The sequence below is a fragment of the Staurois parvus genome, unplaced genomic scaffold, assembly GCF_062004578.1.
Source record: "Staurois parvus isolate SC_StPar_1 unplaced genomic scaffold, SC_StPar_1.0 ptg000364l, whole genome shotgun sequence".
Lineage (NCBI taxonomy): Eukaryota > Metazoa > Chordata > Amphibia > Anura > Ranidae > Staurois > Staurois parvus.
In genome coordinates this window covers 800,787-827,142 of record NW_028318160.1, presented here as the reverse complement: position 1 = coordinate 827,142, position 26,356 = coordinate 800,787, and the positions used below count along the sequence as shown (strand labels likewise).

Sequence of the window (26,356 nt, the reverse complement as noted above, 5' to 3'; positions counted from 1 at the left end):
TGACCCACTTCCAACCCTGGAGAAATTCCTTTCTACACTCAACTCCTTTTTAGAGGGGACTCTAATATTGGGGGATGATTTTAATCTGACCCTAGACCCTCGCCGAGACTCCTCTAAGGGCTCCTCCTTCATACCCGGGAAGGTTAGGGACCATCTTTTAGACCTTCTCCATTCCCATCAACTTGTAGATATCTGGAGGATATTGTACCCACAGGAAAAATATTTTACTTTCTTCTCTTCCATGCATGGCTCCTATACTAGAATTGATTTCTTCTTGCTTAAAACACTTGGCCATTCCCCAGGTCTCCAATGCGGAAATTGGTAATATTGCTCTATCGGACAATGCACTAATCTTCTTGGAATTATCGGTACACATGACACAGCCTCATTCATCGTCTTGGCGACTCAATGAGTCCCTTCTGAAAGACCCCAGCATTGCTGCAGATATGCTTCAAGAACTTACCACATTTTTTGCTAAGAACTTAAATTATGTAGCTAACCCACTCTCTGTATGGCCTGCCCATAAGTGCTTTGTACGAGGGATTCTTATTAAGCATGGCCATTTGGCCAAGCAGAAAAGGGAGAAAACGTTGTCTGACCTCCTGACTCGGCTTCATGTCCTAGAGCGCGCACATAAAACGGGATTGGATCATACGGTTGAAACAGACCTCTTGAGGGTCCGTGAATCTATTCAAGAACACTCCCTGTATGATGCTAAACATGTTTTATTGAAGGCCCACCACTCCTTCTATGAGTTTGGGGACAAATGTGGCCGATTACTGGCCAATGCACTGAGGGCCAAACCTTATCGAACCTATGTATCTGCCCTTTCTTCCCCATCAGGTCAAAAGATTCACTCTGCTCCGGATCTAGCTAAAACTTTCAGAGATTTTTTACTCTAAGCTCTACAACCTGGATCCCTCCTCAACGCCTCCTCCGAGCTCATATATGGTCACGGATATGCACCAATATATATGAGATTCAAACCTTACAACACTTACAGATGACGAAAGAGACGCCTTGTCTAAACCTATCTCAGCGGAGGAATTTGTTGTAACACTAGCCTCTACCCAACCTGGAAAGGCACCGGGACCAGATGGTTTCTGTCAAGGTCCTACCTTTTCCCTGTGGTTATGTTACTTCATGTGCTGGTGTCCATCTTGGATTCTGCTGTGCATGATGGGAGCCCTTTTATGCCTTCAGGTTTCTGTGGTCCATCCTCCAGAGGGGTGTGGCTGATGACATATAAGCCTGTGGCCCGCACATGCTCTTTGCACTTGTGTCTTGTGTCTTTGTGTTGCTGTTACTCTGTTCTGACTCTCGTGACTCTCCTGGTATCTGATTCGGCTTGTCTTGACTATTCTTTGTATTCTCCTTTGATCTGACCCTCTGTTGCTGAACCCGGCTCGTGACCTGTGATTCTCGTCTGCTGTCCTGTACTGTTCTGTCCTGTTGTTGTTGACCCCGGCTTGTCTGACTACTCTTTTGTCTCTTCCACCAGCTACACGCCATTGGCGGCGGCCATTACCGCAGCTGAGGTGTCTCGGGGGCCGCGACCTGGTTCCTGGCTGCGTCAAGTCCATCCCCACCATCAGGGGCCCTGGTGAAGGGCAGCCTGGGACTTAGACTCCGCGCCCTGAGGGACTTTGGTCTGTGGGTGGTGGTTGTCGTCAGCCAGTGCGTTACATTGTTAGGCCTGCCTGTCCGTTCCTCAGCTCCTGCCCTGACAGTTTCACCATAGCCTATTATAAATCCTTCCAGTCGATTCTAGCACCTCATTTCACTGCTGCCTTTAATGCTATTATGGATGGCAAAGTTGTTCTGTCCGATCTTTTGCATGCTAACATATCTGTGATTCCCAAACCGGGTAAGGATCCACTTGTGTGGTTGTGTGGTATAGACCTATCTCACTCCTGAATTGTGATTTTAAGCTTTTCACTACAATAATCGCCTTGTGATTGTCCTCTTTATTACCCTGTATTATTTTTTGGATCAGGTAGGCTTTGTCCCAACACAGGAGGCCCGAGATAACACCATAAGAACTCTCAATATCATTGCCAAAGTGAGGAAATCACATACCCCGCTTTTACTCCTGTCCACGGACACAGGAAAAGCATTTGTGTCAGGAATGGACTCGCCAATAGTGGTGGGACTCACCTGCCTTGTGGGTTGCAGTACCAGGACTAGCCAGCGGGTGCTCTCAGCAACCAGAGGCTCACTCCTGCAGTCAGCCAAAACACCTGAAGCTGATTTCAGGAGGTGCATATAAGGAATGGCCAGACTTGCAATCAGCGCCTTGGTGTATGTTTCCCAAGAGCCCCTGTACCTGCATCCTGTCGGCTTCCTGTCTGATCCTGCTTGATCCCTGACTCTGATTGAACTCCGCCTGTCCTGACCTCTGCTATTCCTGACCACTCTCCAGTCTGCTCCTTTGGTACCTTATCTGCCTGATTGTCCCTGACCCGGCCCGTCTGACTACGCTCTGCCTGCTCCTTTGCACCTTGCCTGCCCGTTTGCTACTGACCCGGCCTGCCCGACTACGCTTAGTATTGTTCTTTTGTTATCTGTTGGGGGTTTGGTTTGTTTGCACTGTGTTTATGTTTAGTCTTGCACTGCGTTTATGTATTGTTGAGTCTTAAATAAATTATATTGTTTATACTATATCTGAAGCCTGCGTTTCCCTGTGTCAGTCCACACACCTCTGGTCATACCTGGAGCCCTGACATTACACCAAGGCCAATCCTGACCAGAAGTGGCTGCACAGGGAAGCCATCTTGGCTTATTGTTGCTGGGAAGGATGAATCTTGATGAGGTGGTGTATTTGTCTCTGCTAGTGTTTGATGACAGAGATTATGCTTATCAGACTCTGAAGGAGTATACCAGGGATCAACTACTAGAGTGCATAAGGATCGCTCATTGCTCTTGTTCTCTGAGGTGCAACCATTGATTCAGGTTTGTGCAGAGTTGGTTTCATCTGGTACCCCCGAAAGCAGGGATGAATTTTTGCCGCCATTTAGTGTCGACCAGGTAGAGTCCCTGGCATGGTTATTGGAGAATGATGTGGATTACTTTCTGGAGCGTTATTCTGCATGTTCACAACAGGTACTAAGAGACTGTATAAATGAAGTGCAGTCTTTGACCAGACAGACTTTGTGTAAGCTGAGCTTTGTTCAACCCATACTGCAGACATGGTCAGACTTGTTGCACCCAGCCTCAGTCAGCTTGCAACGTCATTCCTCTGCTCAAGGCACTTGTAAGGGACCGCCCGGTGGTACCACTAGCACTCCACTGAATAGACGTCCCCAGCGCACGGAATCTAAGTCCCAGAGTGCTTGTTCACCAGGGCCCCTGATGGTGGGGATGGACTTGGAGCACCCCGAGACCAGGTCGTGGCTACTGGGTACGTCCGTCAGTGGTAGTGGTATGCGCCGAGGGCTCCCACGGGAAAGAGTCTGATATGAGGAGGTCTGAAGACCCCACTGCGAGGGATGGCTGGATGAGCAAGGTCACACAGGCCGGGTCGGTAACAGAGAGGACGGTGTGGTACAAGGCAGCGGGCAGAGAATAGTCGGGTCACATGCCAGGTCAGCAACAGCAGGTCAGATCCAATAGGGGGCATCCAGGAGAGAGGTCAGGCAAAGCAAGGGTCAGGACAGGAGAATAAAGCAAGGTCAGGTACAATCCGGGTCAAAAACTTACAGGGCACAGGTTCGCAGGATACAGGTAAGACCAGAAGGCACTGAATGACAGCTCAGGGCCATTTAAATATCCCGCCCTGCGCTGCCATTGGTGCCCAGCGGGCGGCCGCGGCTTCTACTGCGCTTGAGCGAACTCGAACGCCGCGGCCGGCCCGGACCTAGTACCCGTGTCCCTGCACAGGGCGGCGCACTGCGCCTACGCCAGGGCCATCGCTGCGGGGATCGTGGAGATCCCTGACAGCACTCTTCCTGCATCCCCGACAGCACCCCCAGTGACGGCCCAGTATACTCTGCTAACTACCCCATATCAGTCCCCTGCTCCCACTCGCTGCACCTATCCTTTCTTTAACCCTGTAAAAAAGTCCTCTGTAGCAACTGCTCCCTCCTTTGTTCCATCCCCCAGCTCTTCTCTCCCTACAGCTGCTCTATCCACTTACAAACCTGCGCTTACTTCCTGTGCTCCAGTAACTAAAACCAGGAAAAAGTGAAAATTCTTTCCAACCAGTATTATCCTGCCAGTATCCAAACTGGTCAGCCTGCCGTCTGAGAACCCGCCTTCCGTGGTTCAGCCTGGTGCCCCGGCACCCGCAATTCAGCCTGATACCCTGATGCCTGATGACAGAGTGTACGCTACCCAGCCTGATGGTTCTACCCAGCCTGATGGTTCTACCCAGCCTGATGTTCCTACCCAGCCTGTTGAACTGATCGAGCCAGATGACCTGTTGCCAGATGACCCAGTGCCCGCTGTCAAGCCAGATAACCCGGTACCCGCTGTCGAGCCAGACGATCCAATGCCTGATGACCCGGTGCCCGCTGTCGAACCAGATGACCCGGTACCCGCTGTCGAGCCAGATGACCTGATGCCAGATGACCCAGTGCCCGCTGTCAAGCCAGATGACCCGGTGCCCGCTGTCGAGCCAGACGATCCGATGCCTGATGACCCGGTGCCTGCTGTTGAGCCAGATGACCCGGTACCCGCTGTCGAGACAGACGATCCGATGCCTGATGACTCGGTGCCCGCTGTCTTGCCAGATGACTCGGAGCCTGCTGTCTTGCCAGATGACTCGGTGCCCGCTGTCTTGCCAGATGACTCGGTGCCCGCTGTCTTGCTTGACAACCCGAGATGCCCGCTGTCTTGCCAGATGACCCGGTGCCCGATGTTTTGTCAGTTGACTCAGTGCCCGCTGTCGAGCTTGACGACCCGATGCCCACTGTTTTGCCAGATGACTCGGTGCCCGCTGTTTTGCCAGATGACTCGGTGCCCGCCGTCTTGCCAGATGACTCGGTGCCCGCCGTCTTGCCAGATGACTCGGTGCCCGCTGTCGAGCGTAAAGACCCGATGCCCGCTGTCTTGCCAGATGACTCGGTGCCCGCTGTCTTGCCAGATGACTCGGAGCCCGCTGTCTTGCCAGATGACTCGGTGCCCGCTGTCTTGCTTGATGACCCGATGCCCGCTGTCTTGCCAGATGACCCGGTGCCCGCTGTTTTGCCAGATGACTCGGTGCCCGCGGTCTTGCCAGATGATTCGGTGCCCGCGGTCTTGCCAGATGACTCAGTGCCCACTGTCGAGCTTGACGTCCCGATGCCCGCTGTTTTGCCAGATGACTCGGTGCCCTCTGTCGAGCTTGATGACCCGATGCCCGCTGTTTTGCCAGATGACTCGGTGCCCGCTGTCTTGCCAGATGACTCGGTGCCCGCTGTCTTGCCAGATGACTCGGAGCCCGCTGTCTTGCCAGATGACTCGGAGCCCGCTGTCTTGCCAGATGACTCGGAGCCCGCTGTCTTGCCAGATGACTTGGTGCCCGCTGTCTTGCCAGATGACTCGGAGCCCGCTGTCTTGCCAGATGACTCGGAGCCCGCTGTCTTGCCAGATGACTCGGAGCCCGCTGTCTTGCCAGATGACTCGGTGCCTGCTGCTCCGCCTGGTGGCCCGGTGCCCGCTGCTCCGCCTGGTGGCCCGGTGCTCCGCCTGGTGGCCCGGTGCCCAGCCTGATGTGCCTCTGTCCGGTGCCCAGCCTGATGTGCCTCTGTCCGGTGCCCAGCCTGATGTGCCTCTGTCCGGTGCCCAGCCTGATGTGCCTCTGTCCGGTGCCCAGCCTGATGTGCCTCTGTCCGGTGCCCAGCCTGATGTGCCTCTGTCCGGTGTCCAGCCTGATGTGCCTCTGTCCGGTGTCCAGCCTGATGTGCCTCTGTCCGGTGTCCAGCCTGATGTGCCTCTGTCCGGTGCCCAGCCTGATGTGCCTCTGTCCGGTGTCCAGCCTGGATGTGCCTCTGTCCGGTGTCCAGCCTGGATGTGCCTCTGTCCGGTGTCCAGCCTGATGTGCCTCTGTCCGGTGTCCAGCCTGATGTGCCTCTGTCCGGTGTCCAGCCTGATGTGCTTCTGTCCGGTGCCCAGCCTGATGTTCTTTATGTTTAGTCTTGCACTGCGTTTATGTATTGTTTAGTCTCAAATAAATTATATTGTTTATACTATATCTGAAGCCTGCGTTTCCCTGTGTCAGTCCACACACCTCTGGTCATATCCGGAGCCCTGACAATTTGACAGGTTAAATTGGAATTTCCTTTAGGAAACTTTACAACAGATAAGATTACCGACACAGATGCTGTCTTGGGTCTCTGCGTTATACACTAACACGTCCACCACGGTCTGCTTAATGGTTGTAATTCAGACCCATTTTTGATATCCAATGGAACTAGACAGGGCTGTCCACTATCACCTCTATTGTTCATCCATACTTTGGAGCCATTTCTTCAACACATTAGACACAATAGTCCTGTATAGGGTGTGCTAAGAAAAGGTTACCACCATAAAGGTAGCGGCTTATGCCGACGACTTGGTTTTCTATGTCACCAACCCCCTTCCTTCCCTACCCTCCCTCCTGTTGGAATTGGAGACATTTGGTACATTTTACAATTTTAAAGTTAATCTTCAAAAGTCCGAAGCTTTGAATGTGCCCATACCCGCATTACCGATTACTAGAGTTTGCCCTTACTTCCCTTTTAAATGGGCTACGCAGTTTATACAATATTTGGCAACTAAAATTTCTGCACACCTGGACACTATCTACCCCCTTAATTTCAAACCTCTCCTGCCGGTGTTGTCTGCTGACCTACAAAGGTGGGATTCCCTTGCCTTGTCGTGGGGGGGTTTGGTTGGTGTAACGTGTTGAAGATGAACGTTATGCCATGGTCATTGTACCTTTTACAGGCTCTACCACTTAAACTGCCATAAGCTTGGCATGGTAAACATCCGCGTTTAAGTAGGAATTTGTTGCTGAGGGGTGGCTTGGGCTTCCCAGATCTTGTGCTATATTATACAGTGGTTCAGATGACCAGAAGAGTGGATTGGTGTAGACACCAGAAGCACAAATTATGGGTCACATTGGAACAAGAACTGTCGGAAGCCCCGCTTGCAGGACTTCCATGGGCAGGAAAGCAACACCCATCCCACCTGAATGCTCATCCACTAATAGGTTCCGTGTTGGCTGAAATGAACAGATTTTTTTCCTTGGCATCTTTGGAGAGCTTTCCCTGTCCCATGATGCCCATCATAGGCCACCCAGGATTTCCACTAGGGCTTACTAATTTTAGCTTCCGTTCCCTGACCTCCCAGGGTCTACTCCGTGCATCTCACTTTCTGTATCCCACTGGATGGGTTGCGTTGGATACCCGTTTCCCCAGCCCATCCACCTTGTTCACAGACTGTTGGAAGACCCTCCAACTATCCCACTTCGTGTATTCTCTGCCTAAACATTCACTTTTCCCTAGAAAGCTGCAAACATTTGAGGAGCTGTGTTTGGGAGAAGATCCGATTCAAAGCTCTCTTTCTACCTCTTACAAATACCTTCTAGATCTCAATGCTCAGTCCGACCCCCCCTATTAGGTTAAGTAGGAACGAGACCTATAGGTTAGTTTCTCAGATTCCCAAAAGGAACGCATACTCTTCTTTGCACACAAATCGTCCGTCTGTAGCAAATACCAAGAGACCACCTACAAGATAATGACACGTTGGTACAGAACTCGGTCGGTCCTTGCAAAACTTTAGCCTTAACAAAGTGATTGTTGTTGGAGATGTGGTTCGTTGGTAGGTACTCTCTTACATATCTTTTGGGAATGCCCTAAACTTCAAACCTTCTGGCAACCGGTGCTTCACCTTATTCACAAATTTACGGACATCTCCTTGCAAGATAATCCTGCTGCGATTCTGCTCAATCTAACTCCCCTATCGCAGAAGCGGTATCACAAATCTCTTCTGAAGCATCTGCTGAATGCGGCACGGGCCTGCATTCCTAGCTTATGGAAACAGCAATCTCCCCCGACAGTTGCCCAATGGCTTGCTAGGGTGAATGATATAGAACAACTGGAGGACCTGACCTCAACCTTGCGAGACAAAACTGAGGAACATAAGACCAGGTGGTTTTATTGGAATCTCTTTTGTTTCTCTGATGAATATATGCAATACGTATGCCATTGACTAGCGTAGTTTCCTTCTGTTGGCTTTGTCCATGGATAGATGTTGAGATGTGCCTCCCCCAAGTTCCCTCAGAGGCACTCCTCCCCCCCCCCTCGCCCTTTTTTATTTTCTCTTTCTTTCTATCTCTTTTCTTTCTGTCTTGATAAAATAGTAAAAAATATGTTTGGGATTTGCACGCCCTTAGTTATCTGTATCCACATTTGACTCATAGGAACTGCTTTGTATTAGATACAGGAGCAGATTTATCCTATTTGACATTGCAATGTATGTCTATCTGTATCCATGCATAATGGGTATTTATACATTTATTTTTCTATTTGTCCTCTGCAATGTGCCTTGTAACATACGACATCTTATGTTGGACATGTACATGGGAGTCAATATATTTCTTGTTATCTGTTGCAATCTTTTAAATAGAGAATTTAAAAAAACAACTGTGTTCTGTGAATGAGAAACTACAAGTCCCGACAGCCTTAGCAGCTGTCAGCTTGTAGTTCTCAATGAACCACCACGGTGCTATAGAGTGCTGTTTGTAGTGACTTTTGGGGACTATTTTTCAAAAACATAAATTCTATTCCAACAGCCACAAGCCCAGCCATCTGTTAAGGGTTAACTTTTCTTGGTTAGAATTCAAATGACCTTCTAGTGAAATCACATGCACAATGAATAGAAGGGGCTCTTTCCAGAGACAATAGACTATTTGAATATCTACAGGTGGTCCCAAGACAGACAATCCTGAGAGCTTATGTTGGTGACTATAAGACTAGCTAAAGTATATATTCTCAACAAATGCTATTTGTCTATTGGAGTTGAGGAGATTGCACCTACAAAAAGTTAGACAGTCAAATACAACGTTGGACTTCCAAACAGTGAGTCACCACACATGACCAAATTAACAATACGTAAGACCATACTTGTAAGTCTGAGAAGATTAAACAAAACCTTGGAGAGAGTGATAAGCCAACAGACTTCTCAAACGAAGGCTACAAGGATAACTAGTTGTTTACCCTATTATCTTTACAATGGACAAGTAAACAGCGGTTTCCTGTGTCATTCCTAAGACCCAAAAGGTGAAACTCAGAACTTATATTTTTACCCACAAAGACATTAAAAGAAAGACACATTATTCACACTCTTTCTCAAACAAAAATATATTCAGCAGAGTTGGGGATTGTATACCACTAAATTGAGTATGAAATGGTGAAAAGTAAGATATATTGTGAATTGGTATCAGTTGTATATTTCTATCAGAAAGCAAATGTTTTCACCCAAGTTTTAACCTCAGGGAAATGAATAACTGAATACACATATATCTTCTATGGTTCCTATCCAGGACATTATAGGTATAATCAAATATATATTTGGATGAAACGTCTATTTAATACCTAAAATCACCTTGGGTTCCACCCGAGGTATGAGTCATCATAAATACTCAAATTGTTTTGTGATCCCTGACTGCCCCCTAGTGGACAGGTGAGAGATAGCTTAGGTACATACACTTCTCGACCGGCCAATCAAAAAGCCTGTTGGGAGGGTCTTTTAGAACAATGGTTTGGATGGTATAAAAAAGCCATGCACCTCATTTAGAAAAGGAAGCTGAAAAAAAACACACACACAAAAAAAGAAACAAGCTACCAAAGGAGAACAACAAGCTGAAGAAATCTGACGAGGCTGAAATCTATCCCTTCTGAAGAACCACTACTTAATCCTTTCAAACTTTTGAAACTTTTTACTAAACTTCTAAACTCTCTGTATTTCTACCATCCTACATTTTCCAACACTACCATCTATCTCTCACTTGCCCCTGTGGTCATCCCTGAAGGTGTTTCCATTGCCAGCTGAATCCACTGGGGAGGCGTCATAATCCAGGTTCTGGGTGTGGTGAGACTGTTTAGATCTAATATTGTATTGCATATTTCCTCTGTTGTTTAGAGTGATAAGAATTACAATAGAGTGATAATAACTGCGTTGGGTGTTTATATATATATAGGAAGATCCATATTATTACTGCTAGAAATTGTTTGGTGTCATAAAAAAATTCACATATTGCATAAATAATTAATTTTTATTGGTTAGAGTACAATTTATCAGGGAATATTTTCTCCCATTCCTATGGCCACGTTTTGGGAGAAAATGACCTCTGAAGTACTCTAAAATTATCATTTACTACTAAATTTAATTGTAATCATTATTATCTAGAAATATTGTATTGTGTATAATATAGGTATAGTATATCTTTGATCGTGTGTACCAGTATCCATTCATCACCAGTCTTTTGCGTTTTGTGTTAATATATATATAATTTTTGTACATAAATAAATTTACATATTTATATATTATAAGGCAATTTTTGTGTGTATGGTACGAAATCATACTGGCTAAAAGGACTCAAGGTATAATAATAAGTGGTGATCAAATTATTAAGGTGTCCAAATTATTGGTTCATTAGATAATTGCCGTATTTTAACGGCTGGAGGCACTGTAATATTTTATTTAAGGGAAAGGGACACCGGCCTTCATAAGTAGAAAAAATTCTTACATAAACCACCACATGTTGTAGTTCATTGAGTCTTCCTGTCAGTATATCTGCAGGAGACCTGCATGGCACCAGTGATCTGCTAATCACTGGTGTAATGCTTTAGAAGCTCCTGCAGCAAAAAATAATAAAATGCACATATTTTTACCTGCAAAAAAATGTGCAGTCATTATTTTTTGTATAAAGGTGATCTTTAACAAGTAAAACCAGGCTCACTATCACTTATTTTTGTTCTGAGCCTCTACGGAGACGAATCAGAATGAACCCGAAGATAGTGGGGTGTAGAAGTGAATGATACACAATACACAACACAAGGTTGCTGCATATGCAGATGCAAGAAAAAGAGAGGAAGGCGCCTCTAAGTGCAGTACTGACAATTTATTCAGTAAACAATGGAAAATTTGCACTTACAAGATAAACGGTTAAAAAGACTCATCGTGTGGTAATTAGATCCAGGTGGGACATCCAGCCTAGAGACCCAAATCTAGCTTTTACCCAACACAGTACAAAGGTCCATGCTTGAAACCTTTTATTGAATTGTCTATTCCGACCTCATTTCTATGTGTAACAACACTAAGAAAAATAAGTATAGCCAACACAACCTCACAAGGGATGTACAAAAAGCTCTCAAACTACTCACCACCAACGACAATCTAATTATAAAACCTGCTGATAAAGGAGGTAGTATAGTCTTATTAAACCGTAATGACTATCTTTTGGAAGTGCATAGACTACTATCAGATACAGACACATATACTAAATTAAAAAGTGATCCACTCCTTACATTTAGTATTGAGGCCAAACAATAAGCCACCCAAGCATTTAATGATGGTATTATTTCTAAAATGAAAATATCATTTTTGATCCGAGAATTTTACCACACGCCATATTTCTATTATTTGCCCAAGGTGCATAAAAATACTACCAATCCTCCTGGCCGACCCATAGTGGCCGCCATGAACATTGTCTCTAGTGGCTTCTCGCAATATGTAGATTTCTTCTTTAGCCCAAAATCTGCAATAATTTATCAGAGATGGTATACACTTATTAGAACTACTGCATGCCTATCGATGGGAACCTAAATATCTTTGTATCTTTGGCTGTCTCTTGATGTCTCCTCTCTTTATACATCTATACCCCACCATGTTGGCATACGGGCCATACAACATTTTTTATCAGAGGATGCTACCATTAACCCTAGACAGGCCACATTTGTTCTCAATGCTATACTATTTTGCCTTACTCACAATTATTTTCAATTTGATAGAGATTTCTACTTGCAGCTACAAGGCACAGCGATGGGAGCTAATTTTGCCCCTTCATATGCCAATCTCACTATGGGCCACTGGGAACATCTTTATATCTGGCATAACAACCCATACCTATCCCACATTGTGTATTACGGTCGCTATATTGCCGATATTATAATTATTTGGGATGGGAACATTACTGACATTCAGGATTTTGTATCCTACTGTAACAATTGAGTACTGTCCGTGATACTTTTTTTATTTGCACTAACATACAATTTTGAGGACAAGCTTTCGGAGAATGTCCCCTTCTTCAAGGTCTAAGCAGTACTACTCACAAAGTTAGCAGAATGTTAGAAGAGATGAAAGGAAAAAAAAAAAAAAAAGGGAGGCTAGAGATAAGATGCAGTCAAAGCGAGGGGGGAGGGGTACTACACTCACACAGAGGGAGTCAAGCTACAGCTAATAGTCATAAAAATGTCGGATAATGATTGAGGAATCCCATGTCCAAATTAAGGCCCTTATCTCTTGTGTCAAATAGAATTATCATTCTTAGTTCAAGTTTTTCTTTCCTGAATGGATTTGAAATTTCCTTTAAGCACTAAAACATTGAGGTCTCCCATTGTGTAGCCTGGTTGTGCGAAATGGTGTCCTACAGGTGTGCAGAGGTTATCTTATTTATGTTCCTTGATGGTATGTCTGTGCAAATTCATCCTTGTTTGCAACTGCTGTCCTGTTTAGCCAACATAAGATCCTTTGCTGCATTTTCTGCACTGAATAAGATACACAACATTACTGGAGGTGCAGCTGTATGATCCAGAGATATTGAAGACCCCTTTTGAGTGTCTGACACTTTTTGATGGATTGATTTGGTTGCACAGTTTGCAGCGTTTCTTATTGCAGGGTTCGCTTCCATTATTTGTGACATCATTATCAGAAGGAAGTTTCCTACTGATTAGTTTATTTCTGAGGTTGGGGGGTTGTCTGAAGGCCAGTATTGGGGGTTGCTGGAATATTTCTTTCAGAGTTCCATCCTCTGTTATGATGGGTTGTAAATCTTTGATTATTTTTCTTATCCCTTCTAGTGCTGGGTTGTATGTGGTAACTAGAGGTACACGGTTATTTTTTTTCTCCTTGTACTGAAGTAGATTTTCTCTTCGGGTTCTCAAGGCTGTGTTTATGCCAGTGTTGATAGTTTTATCCTTGTAACCTTTCTTATGGAAGGAGTCTGCTAGTGTCCTGAGATGTTTATCTCTGTCTCTTGGGTCAGAACATATTCGGTGGTATCTGATGGCATGGCTGTGTATGATGGCACGTATCATGTGTTGGGGGTGGAAGCTGGAACTGTGGAGGTAGTTGCATCTGTCAGTGGGTTTCCTGTATATTGAGGTGTGAAGCGTATCATCCCTGATGTATACTGTGGTGTCTAGGAAGTTGACGTGTGTGTTTGAGTATTCCACTTTTAGTTTGATTGATGGATGAAAAGTGTTGATCAGTGAGTAAAATTGTTTTAGGTTTTCTTCACCTTCTGTCCATATGATGAAAATATCATCAATATAGTGACAGTATCTGTATGGTTTTTGTTCCATGCTGTTCAGGAATTTTTCCTCCAGGTCAGCCATAAATAAATTGGCATATTGGGGTGCCATTTTACTTCCCATCGCAGTACCCATACATTGAAGATAGATGTCTTTATTGAAGGCAAAGTAGTTGTGTGTAAGTATGAATTCAATGAGCTGTGTAACATCCTCAGCAGCGTATTTGTGGTTTGGTGAGGATGATAAGGAACTGTGACATGCAGCTAATCCATCCTTGTGAGGGATATTACTGTACAGGGATACTACATCCATAGTCACTAGAAGTGTATTAGATGGTAATTGCTGTATGTTGTTGATCTTGTTCAGAAAGTCAGTTGTGTCTTGCAGAAAACTAGCAGTATTCATGACTAACGGTTTTAAAATTTCTTCTACAAAGCCTGAGATTTGTTCGGTGAGTGTATTCATACCTGTTATGATGGGTCTGCCTGGATTTCCTGGCTTGTGGACTTTGGGTAGCATGTAGAAGTCCCCGATTTCTGGATGACCCGGAATCGCATTTATAAGTTCTGAATGTAGGTGGGCTGGAAGTATTTAAATGAGACCTTTTAATTGCTTTGTAAAGTCCTGGGTCAGATCATAATCCAGTTTTTTATAGTAGATGGCATTTTCCAGCTGGCTCTGGCCTTCTTGTATGTATTTGTTTGTATCCATCACAACAACTGCTCCCACTTTATCCGCTAGTTTGATGGTGATGGCCTGATTATTGCGCAAATTGTGTATAGCCCTTCGCTCTAGTGGTGAAAGATTGTACAGAATTTTCTTTTGCTGGGTGGATATCAGGGATGTAGCTCGCAATCTGAAGCTATCAATATAGGTGTCCAGGTTGGGGTTGAGTGCTTGTGGAGGTGTGAAGCAGCTGTTCTTTTCTTTGTGTAGCACTCCATTGTCCTAGGATTCCTTTCATTATTGTGGAAATATTCTTTGAGCCTTAGTCTCCTGAAGAAATCCTCCATATCTGACAATATCCTACTGTAATATCAATGATATGGGCCTGGCATTTACCCATGTAGTCGACAAAGACCTCCTAGCCTTTCTTGATCTTGATATTTATCACAGCAACAATCAGATCCATGCCAGGAACTACACCAAACCCACAGCCGGAAACTCTTTTTTACACTATAAGAGTTGCCACCACCCACGTTGGCTTAGAAACATTCCTAAAAGCCAATTTTGTCGATTGCGCCATAACTGCACCCAGCAATCCGACTACATTTCACAAGGTACAATACTTAAAAATAAATTTATCGAGAAGGGCTACCCTTTGGATATTGTAGAAGAAGCCCACACACTTTATACTAATGGCCCTACAACATCAGAACATCCTACTGAAAATATGCCATCACAGATTAGATTTGTCACTCAGTTCCATAGTCATCATAAGCAAATGGAAAATACTATATGCAAACACTGGCCAATCTTGCACCAAGACCCTTACTTCAAATCACTTTTACCACAACAACCCAAGTTTTCAAACAGGAAAGCTCCCAAATTAAAAGGGAAAATAGCACCCAGCAAACTTAAAACTAAGAGAAAGAACACAGTTCCTCTCACCCTTTCCCCTATTGTTGGTATGTATCAGTGCAAAAAACCCTTATGTAAAACATGCCAGTTTATTCATCATGGACAAAGGGAGTTCACTGTTAAACGGATATCATATCAGATTAAGGAATTTTACACATGCTCTTCTGAATACGTGGTCTATTGTCTAATTTGTCCTTGTGGTCTGAACTATGTGGGTAGAACCACACGTACCCTTCGTAAACGTTTTGGTGAGCACCGTCGCCTCATAGAGGATGGAAAAGATCAGCATAGCGTACCCAGACATTTCCTTGAATGCCATGAAAAATCCACTGACAGTCTTAATGTGTGGATCATTGAAGGAATGCCACGGGACCTCCCTCTGGCAGAGCGTTTTTTGCGTCTCTGTCAGAGGGAAACTTTTTGGATCTACACCTTGGATGTGTTATCCCCTGGTGGCCTAAATGAAGAGCTTGAAATAAGCTCCATTTTATAGAGACATTTGCTTCCCTCCAAATGGTGGTTATAAATATCAACATAATATCCTTATACAGCTGTTTGTACTTTTTCCAACTAATTTAGGTATATCCCTTTCCTATCCCTCTCTCACTTAACTACGATCCCTTTTATTACATCACAAAGGGATAATAAAGAGATACATAAAATTCACATACTATTATAGCAAGCCCATTTATTATAATGCGTTTTTATTAAAATGCGTTTTTCTAACTTTGTTTTTATATTTATTTCTATTAATTTTTTATTTATGGTACAATAATCCACCTTTTTCACTACCTCATTGATTTATTCATTATTATTAATGTTTATTTTCACCTCCATTGTTCCATTCTATTTATTTTTAGATTTAATTGTCATTTTCTATTTCCCTTCTATCGAATATGCCATTTTTTAGATATATGTTATTATATGTATACATACACACTCGTATACTTTTTAACCCTAAAGCATTAGAGCTATTCTCTCGTCTGTTTTAATTCTATTTTTATTTCTGTTTTTATATCTTTTTATACTTGTATTAATTCTTGCACGATGCAGGAAAACATGTAGGTCCTTAGGACCCAGGAATTACTTGCCTCCCTCCCATTCCCTTCACACTATAAAAATGTCAGGGTTCTACTGGGGCTCAGGTCTGAAGAAGGAGCCTATTGAGCATGCACCGAAATGCATTACTGCCCCCCTTCACCTGCTACATCTGACTCTGCTCTCCAAGCTTCATTTTTGATGCACAGGCACATCCTAGTCTCTACTTCCTGATCCTATAGGCATAGTTTGCTGCTGGACAGCTGGATGTCCCACCTGGATCTAATTACCACAAGATGAGTCTTTTTAACTGTTTATCTTGTAAGTGCAAATTTTCCATTGTTTACTGAATAAATTGTCAATACCACACTTAGAGACGCCTTCCTCTCTTTTTCTTGTTACTGCATTAGAGCCTTGCTTCCATTCTAAGAAGAGCTGCCTAAGTGTTACTGCTCCCATCCATCCCTGATATCCATCTGGCACATTTATCTTACAGCTACAGAGGTTGGGCTCCAACATGCGCACCCTATACAATATACATTTTCTGCTTATGCAGATGACTTGCTGTTTTTTCTAAATATTACTATTCCTTCTATCACTATGCATGCCTTAGAGACAAATTTTCCCTAAGTGGGCGAAAGGGAGACTTGAGTATCTTGGGATTTACCTTACTCCAAAACTTGAAAATGTATTCAAAGAAAACTTTTCCCCCTTGTTGGCAATGCTACGATGGGACTTGCAGAACTGGAGACATTCCACGCATACATGGCTTGGGAGGAATAGTATTTTCAAACACTGCCAATTTCTATTCCACCAATTTTTTGTAAATCACTGAAATGTGAATTCTCCCAGTTTTTGTGGGTAGACCAAAAACCTAGACTAGGAGCATATATTCTGTGTCTTCCAGAACAATGAGGTACAGGTTTTCTAGACTCAGCCCTTTATCTCCAGGCGACTCATCTAGGAAGGGTACTGGTGCTGGTTTAGTGTAAACATGCAGGAACAAAGAGCAGGCTTTCTCTCTCATAAAATGGGAAAAAAATGGACTAAATCAAAGATAAGAATATGTACCATTGATTACCTATTATTGCAACAGGAGGCTTCTGTTTAAACAATATATACCAGGGCAATTTTTCTCACTGACTTGACTGTCTTAAAAAAACACAAATGCTCACCATTACGCACTTTGATTTTAATTAGAAAACATTAGTCTCCATTGACAAAGCTTAAGTCTAGGTTCACACCTATGCGTTTTCCGTTGCGTTTTGCAGAAACGCACAGCAGTCCTTTTAACATGATTTACTATGGGACAGGTTCACATCTCCGCATTTTCACGCGGTGCATTTCTTGGAAAGGGTCATGGACTTTTTTAAACGCAAAATGTTGCATTTTTGGTTCAATAGACTTCAAAGGAGATGCTACAGAAAAGCATGTAGTGCGCTTTTGATGCATTGTAATCTGCACAGCAACAAGTTGGAAAAAAAAAAACGCGAATTGCATGTGCAAAAATGCAAAACGCACTGCAGAAACAGATCAAACACAAACTGCATAGGTGTGAACCTAGCCTTACGCAGGAATTAAGGATCTTTATTTTCAACCATGTGACTGTCCTTTTCAAATCTCATTGGACTCAGCTTTTACCATTTTAAAAATTAGTTTCTTTATTCTGGTATTTTGACTATGTGAATTGTGGGTTTAGTTTTGGGATAAATATCTGTGGCTGCACAAATTATGTAAAAAGCTGTCTTTGGAAAAATTAGGAGGATATTTTTTACTATTTACTGTAAAACTAGTAAAGCTGCCAAATTAAACAAAAAAGAAAAAGAAAATTTAATACATTAGGTAAAACCATAAAACTTAAGTCTGCAGAACTGAGAAATCTGTGCAGTAAAGAAAAAAAATAAGCTCTGGGAAGCAAAGGAATATATTGGGAAAAGGATCAGGTACTAAAGTGGTAAAACAGCTCTGCTCCTAAATAAATACAGATTTCCTACCCCTTCTGTATGCAGAACCAAAACACACTTCACAATTACTTTAACATTGGTGGAGAAAGATAACAGTGGTCAACTTCAGAAAGTCTGTATCTCACCTATAGATGGAGTAAACACTTCAGTTTTCCAGATCTCTTCAAAGCCACTGTAGTTTAAGGCCAAAAGACGGATGTAATAATTCTGTCCTGATTTCAATTCATGCAACTTGTACTCTGCATCTGATGCATTGACAACACCATGGAGATACCACTGGTCATCTAGGCATGGGAAGAGTAGTAAAGTTAATAAATACCTTAAGCTACAAAAGCACCTTCAAGAAATTATTTGAGTCACAAAAAAAACGTGAAAACTGGCCTGTTTGTGTACCTATACAAAAAGAAAATCTATTTGAGGCAGATTACACCAACAAGAAAAAGATAGAAAAGCTGATAAAATTTAAATATATAATTATTTTAATTTGCTTTTCTTGGAGACTAAAACTGTGAGATCTCTCAGCAGAAATTGGTGTCCAATTGGTGTCCTTACTATTCTCAAGATCACAATGTCATGTTTTTGTATCTGAACTCTTCTGTATTTTCAGATTTCAAATTAAGGGGTATGTACTGGGAAAGAGTAATGGTATGCTGTGACATTATAATGGCTGCAACAGTTGGAACTGAGATGTCTTATGTGATATGCCTTTCAAGCTACCAGACAATACTGAAATAACAATTTTGGGTAGAAACCAGTTTAGTCTATAAAACTAAGACATAATATCAATAAAGAAAGTTTAGGAATGCTACATTTAAAGTGTAACCCTGGTTTTGTTTAGAGAAAAAAACCCACTGGGTGATCTATATACATTGCAAGGGTTTTAACAAACTGCTGCAAACTCCTGTTGTGAACAACCATGTCCTTTCCACACTGATTCCTGACTGGGAGGTCTGTGTTCATTATAACCACCCAATGGAATCTCAGTGTTCTAATGAGGGAAGCTCCACTGTCTGCATTCCTTTGGATTTAGTTTCTGCTTAAAAAGTATCTTACCAAACATAGCTTTTCTATTGCAGGGAAAGCTGTATTACAGTGTAAATGTCTGACGAAAAAAAAAGCCAATGATTATTATTATTATTATACAAGACTTTTGTAGCGCCAACAGTTTGCTCAGTGCTTTACATTAACCCCTTCACGCCTAAGGGTAAAACAAATCTAAATGCCCAAGCACAATTCTGCAATGTTGACATGTTAGTAAAACCGTACATATCGTCACAACTACTTTGTACATCCAGGTGGATTATACCTTGTTTTTTTCAGGACAAATTGGGCTTTCATTTGGTGGTAAATGGTCATGGATAGCTCCTAATTTTTTTTTATTATTAAAGGAAAACTGGGCCAAAATAGTAAAAAAAATCATTTTTTTATATTTAACTGTGTGTTTCTTGTTACGACCATAACCTACCACCAAAGAACAACCCAAAATACATTCTCCAGTTCTTGACGATCGCAGCGATACCATATATGTGTATGTTATTTGTTGTTTGTACCCGTAGTACAGCCCAGAAACAACAGTGCGCATTTTGTTTTTGTCTTTTTTTTTTCTTTTTTTTTTTACATAAAACACACTGTCACTGACATTGACATTAACACTAACTGACACTGATACCAATTTTTTTTTAAATCCTGACCTTTGACCCTGACCTTTGCCCTTGACCCTGACCTTTGACCCTGACCTTGACCCAAACACTAACCCTGGTACTGAACTAGATCAAACCTTGATCTAGGTATTTTTCTTTATTTTTTAATATTTATTTATCTTTTTTTTTTTTTTTTTTTTACAAACTTTTTTTTTCTCTCTCTATGTCAGGAGTTCGAGAGATACAATGTATCTCTCTTCTCCATTCATAGAGAGAGAAAACAAGGGGGCCAGGCTGCACAGTGATTGATCACTGTGATAGCCAATCAGAGGCTATCACAGCGATCACGTGACCCGGAATCGGGAGTCCCGGGTCCCGATCGTTAGAACGGGACCCGGGGCTCTCAGTGACACCGCGGTCTTGGTGCTGGGAGCGCGCCGAGCGGCGCGCTCCCAGCACAAAGACAGGTACGCAAATATGCGGCCCCACGGAAAAAAGCCCAGGTCCGTGAGGCCGCATATTTGTGTTACGTCGGCGTCAAGGGGTTAAGGAGGGATACAGTACAGTAACAATACAGTTCAATACAAGAGAGATTAGATCATGGAAGAAATATGATATTTTTGCTGTACAGAACACCATTGGCTCACCACATTGCACATAATTTTTTGACAAATTGAGAACATTACAGCAATTGCAGATAGCAAAGTTATTTTTAATAACATTAAATTACAAAATGGCTTGTATAGCAATTTTAGATGCATTTTTTCCAGCAACAGTGGCAATTTCCTTTAAATTCACTTGCACACAGCTGCACACCATGCTTATGAGAATCCTGTAAGGCTGAATTCACATATGTACAGTTCTTTACTTCAAGCACTTTAACGCATGTTGAGGTAAGACAATGCAGGTAAAAAAATGTGCATTTATTATTTTTGTCCAAAGGAGCCTGGAAAGCATTGCACCAGCGATCAGTAGATCGCTGATGCCATGCAGGTCTCCTGCAAACCTGTCAGAATATCTGCTTACCATACGGAATGTACAGTCAAGCGCTGTGGTAGTTCATTGAAAACTACAAGCCCACAGCTGCTAAGGCTGCTGGGATTTGTAGGCACTCATTCACAGCACGGCCGTGCTGTTTTCAAATCTGACTGGTAGTACGGGGAAACTTCTCCGCGTAGTATCTGTCAGAGGGAGGGGGTGGCAGGCGCAGCTGCGGCTATGGGAACATGTTACATGTTCCACCCTAAAAAAGGGTGGAACATGATAACATGCTCCAAAGGTGAATTTATCCTTTAAATGCACCACAACAAATCTAAATGTATACTTGCAGCTTTTTTTCCCAGGATACAGCATCACAAAGATGATTCACTGTTCCCTGTACTGTACTAAAATGTAGGTCGGTTTTGGTGCACTGTCGATGTGCGTTGGGGTACGATTCAAAATGAATGAAACCCCAATGCACTGAGGTACATTCATTGTGGCGTAAAACCAAATCTAAACAAGCATTCACCCTATATAAATCTGCTCTCTTAACATACAAGTCCTCCTTTCATGCTGCCAAACAAGCCATCTTTGTCACTCTTATTAATACCTTGTCATCCAGTCCTCGTCGTCTCTTCTCTACTTTTAACTCTCTACTTTCTCCACCTCTACCTCCACCCAGTACCTCACTCACTGCTCACGAGATTGCAAATCATTTCAAAAACAAGATTGGCGCAATTCATAGGGGCATCGCCACTGCAGACATCCATCCCACTTAGCATACCTTATACTAAACCTCCCTCAACACTTTCCTCTTTTGACCTTACCACTACCGAAGAGGTCACTAAGGTTTTCTCAGAAGCCCATCTCACTACCTGTCCCCTGGATCCTGTCCCCTCACAACTACTACGGTCACCCTCTTCTTCCATCCTATGCTCCCTCACTCACATCTTCAATCTTTCCCTCTCTACTGGTGCTTTCCCCTCCCCTCTAAAGCATGCGCACATCACTCCCATACTTAAAAAGCCCTCCCTGGACCCCACCAACCTGAACAATTTAATACCCATCTCCCTGCTGCCATTTACCTCTAAACTCCTAGAACGCTTAGTCTACAATCGCCTGAGCTCCCACCTCACCGACAACAACCTTCTTTACCCTTTACAGTCTGGCTTTCGCTCACTACACTCCACTGAAACTGCCCTACTAAAACTCACTAATGATCTACGAACTGCTAAAACCAATGGCCACTACTCCGTACTCTTACTACTTGACCTCTCTGCGGGTTTTGATACAGTTGACCATCCCCTCCTCCTCAAAAAACTCCACTCTCTTGGCCTCAGAGACTCTGCTCTCTCCTGGTTCTCCTCCTACCTATCGCAGCGCTCCTTCAGTGTTACCTATAACGCTGCCTCCTCCTCTTCACTCTCTCTTTCTGTAGGGGTCCCTCCAGGTTCTGTCCTTGGACCCCTTCTCTTCTCCATCTACACCTCCTCCCTTGGTCACTTGATAAACTCCCATGGCTTTAAGTACCATCTCTATGCTGATGACACACAAATCTATCTTTCTACCCCTCACCTCACCCCTTTAGTCTCCTCTCGCATCACTAACCTATTAAGTGACATATCTGCATGGATGTCACTCCACTACCTCAAACTCAATCTTTCCAAAACTGAGCTCTTAGTATTCCCCCCAGCCCGTGCCCCTCCCCTGACTTCTCCATCAAGATCAATAACACAATCATCAGTCCCTCCCCTCATGCCAGGGTACTAGGTGTAATCCTAGACTCCCATCTGTCCTTTCAGCCCCAAATCCAATCACTGTCCAAATCTTGTAGACTTCACCTCCGCAACATCTCCAAGATACACCCGTTCCTAACCTCGGAAACCACTAAGCAACTTATCCACTTCCTTGTTATATCTTGCCTTGACTATTGTAACTCCCTCCTCGTTGGCCTACCTCATCGCAGGCTATCCCCTCTTCAGTCTATCATGAATGCTGCTGCCAGAATCATCCACCTTACCAACCATTCTGTATCTGCCACCCCTCTCTGCCAATCCCTCCTCTGGCTTCCCATTGCCCAACGGATAAAATTCAAAACACTAACAATAACGTATAAAGCTATTTATAACTCTGCCCCAAATTACATCACCTATCTTGTCTCTAAATATCACCCAAACTGTACTCTCTGCACCTCGCAAGACCTCATACTGTCTAGCTCCCTTGTCTCCTCCTCCCATGCTCATTTCCAGGACTTCTCCAGAGCTTCCCCCATCCTCTTGAACTCTCTACCCCAATTTATTAGACTATCGCCTACTCTGCTCACTTTTAGGCAATCTCTGAAAACCTATCTCTTCAGGGAAGCCTATCCTGCCCTCAGCTAATACTCGAATCTTCTACTCTTCCTACCAGTCCATCCCCCACAGTTACTACCTTTTGTACCACTAGCCCCTCCCTCCTAGATTGTAAGCTCCAAGGAGCAGGACCCTCAAATCCCTCTTGTATTGAACTGTATTGTTGCTGTATTGTCTCCCGATATATTGTAAAGCGCTGAGCAAACTGTTGGCGCTATATAAATCCTGTGTAATAATAATAATTACCATATATAACAATTAAAAATAAAAGTTCCTCTCTTCAGTATACAGCATGAGAAGAACAGCATACAGGAGGGCCAAGAAGTGATGGTTGTTTTGCATCCCTTCTAAAAAACATTTTAGGCTAGGTTCACACCTATGCAGGTTGTGTTTGAACTGTTTCTGCATTGTGTTTTGCACCTGCATTTTTACCGAGTTTTGCGTCACTTTTTAAAAATTATTTTTCTTGTAGCTAGGCAGATTTAAAATGCAAAACACATCAAAAGCACAACAAAAATGCAATGCATGCTTTTCTGCAGTGTTTCCATTGAAGTCTATAGAACCAAATCCACAACTTTTTGTGTTCATAAAAGTCCCTTACCCTTTCCAAAAAACGCACCAGTTGTGAACATGTCCCATAGGAAATCATGTTAAATGGACTGCATTGTGTTTCTGCAAAATGTTGCAGAAAACGCTTAGATGTGAACCTAGGGTTAAGGAGGAAATGACTACATGGAGAGTTTGTTAGGTGTGGGAGGAATCAATTAGTAGTTTGGCTCCGCATTTAATCCTTGCTTAGGTGCACCTCACCTAGCAGTGCTCCTGTGTGCATAGGCCAAAGTTATTAGACACAAGGTAGGCATTAGTTGTTTTCTACTTACTGCTCGTATTCTGTATCTGCACTATAATTTCACCAGATCTCAGTCCATCCAGCGGCCTCCATTTTAAACAGACATACTTATCTGTACTGAAAACTGTAATGTTTAGGACTGGTGGAAATTCTGAAAACAACATAATATTTTGAAATAAAAACAAGAACAATTATAAGGGTTAAAAATTAATAATGAAAATAATAATGAAACATAACTACTCAAGTGGATATAAAATAAGAGGGGGTAATGTCCACTGTGCAAAATATGAGGTAAAAAGCACTATCAAAATATCAGCATCCTTAATGATAGAGATAAACCATCCAAATATACCGTTAAAAACAAAAATACAATCAAATAGATCAGCTGTCGTTTGCTTCCTTCTATACACTAAATAGATATCTAAGGTGATAATTCTGTTAGTGATGCTTGAAGGAATCAGCCTTTCAGCATTACCATACCACCATTTTGTCTCTTAGCCTAAAAGTAGCCATCTTGTGCTAAGAATCAGTAAAGGCCATCTTGTTCAAATATGAAATAATACTTAAGACTTGTATAATCTCTGTCTTTAACTTAAAAACTAACTTCCTCTTTCTATTGTATGTTATCTTTTTTCAAGAAACTCTAAGGTTCCTCTTTTGTCTCATATTCTCAAGAAACCTAATGAACTTCCTCTTTCTCTTAAACTCCAAGCTCTCTTTTTTCTTCTTATCAGATTAAACTGAAAAGTTAGTGGTTTTAGCAGCATCCTGAGTATATGTTAAAAATAAATATTTCTTTTTCTTAAGAACTTGGAATTTACATAAGTGTTTAAGAGTTCAAATATGACGTATATCAAAAATGAATGGCCATGACTGACGCATGTAAAACTTGATTGGTTTATGCATATCTGATATTTGATTGGCTTCTATATTTTATGCATTGTTTGAAGTTTCTTATATAAGCTGAAACACGGAAGAATAAATTCAGTTCATTCTGAGATAACACCTTGTGTCTGCGTTTCCTGTGTGTCTCAGAGTGGGCTCCAGGCCTGAGGACAGTCACTGATCAAGCCTGGGACTGACGGGGGTCAGTGTCTTGAGAGGGATGAGAGTCTAATTCCTTTCAGCTGGGGGCTCGTATCCAGGATGAAATAATCACCCTTCGGTAGGTAAGATTTCTTGTCATTTTTGTCATCAATCTGTCTTGCCGTAAGGCTGTGATAAAATTTCAGGCCCTTTGTTGCACTGGACCTCGCGTCATAAGACGCCAGTGGCCAGGCGCAGTGTGCTTTTTGGAAGCACCAGGTCTTTTGGGAAGACCAGAGCACTTTGTAGAAGTGCAAGTCTCTTAGAGAAGGGACTAAAGGAGTTTCTTTGACAAGAAACCAGGGAAAGTCCGGGTTGATCAGTTTTGTCCTGCAATTCTTTGCTTTTCTTCCTATCGCATAGAAGTATAAGATAATTTGTTTGTGTGACACAAGTGTCCAGGTGGTAAGTGTATGGACCAGAGGTCACTGAAGGGTTTGTCAACTTCCGTGTAACACGCCCCACCCCTCCAGCTAAACCTTATTGGTTGATGACCTGGGGAAGGTGATAGCATGGTGACACGGAGTTGGGTGCCTATGTAAATGTCTTGTTCAAATTGTGTTGTAGGCTTATTGTTAGAAAAGGTTGGACATAGTCAAAGTCAGGATATTATTAGAAGTATTGTATATCCAGGTTATAATCTCCACTTTTGGTCAACCACTAGAGAGAGACCAAATAAATATCTTAAGTCCAGACATTTTTATAAAGTAAATTGTCATTTGGAAGTTGACCCCTGTCTTTTGGGACAGCCTATAGGACAGATTTGTAACACAGACCTTTGCAAGTGTAAAACATGGGGAGTAGTCAAAGAAAGGATAAACTCCCTCCCCCAAATGTTGGTGAGACATGTAAAGATTATGTAGCCCGTATCTGTGGGACAGATTACTATCTAATTAACCCCTGGGTGGATAAATTAGCGGACTGGAGTGAATTAATGGGTAGTGTTGACCCGTTCCCCCGTGATGGGAGTAATAATACTTTTCATATGGATATGGTTAAGGGTCTCTGTTTATTAGATAAACAGGCTTTTCCATGGTATGAGGGAGATCCTGCAGGGAACAAGAAATACATGACCAAGGGAGGACAAAATTGGATAGAATTTGCTCCTCTTTGGTTTCATAGATAAACTGGGAAACAAAATAAAGCCAAAGTTAGAAATATAAATGCAACAAAAATACATGCATTGGAGTCAGAAATAGACAGACCCACACACCCCCTCATGCCATCTCCTCCCCCATATGTCCCACGGCCCACAAAACCTTATCCATCTCTTACTGAAGAGGATATTGATTTTTTAGCCGGACATTATGCAGTCCAGAATCCCACTGCACCTCCAGCACCTCCAGCACTACCAGCACCAACACTTTCA

General features: G+C 43.0%; 1 protein-coding gene across 9 annotated transcripts in view; it reads right to left on the bottom strand.

The window, feature by feature from the left end:
* Positions 1-26,356, bottom strand: part of L1CAM (L1 cell adhesion molecule) — a 721,289-nt gene that overhangs the window by 41,278 nt on the left and 653,655 nt on the right. For all 9 annotated transcript variants that reach the window (XM_089685157.1, XM_089685163.1, XM_089685158.1 and 6 more), the window contains 2 exons: positions 23,933-24,052; positions 18,205-18,363 (listed from right to left, as the gene is read on the bottom strand). In XM_089685157.1, the coding sequence (XP_089541283.1) occupies positions 18,205-18,363; positions 23,933-24,052 (279 nt within the window). The remainder of the gene's footprint in view (positions 1-18,204; positions 18,364-23,932; positions 24,053-26,356) is intronic.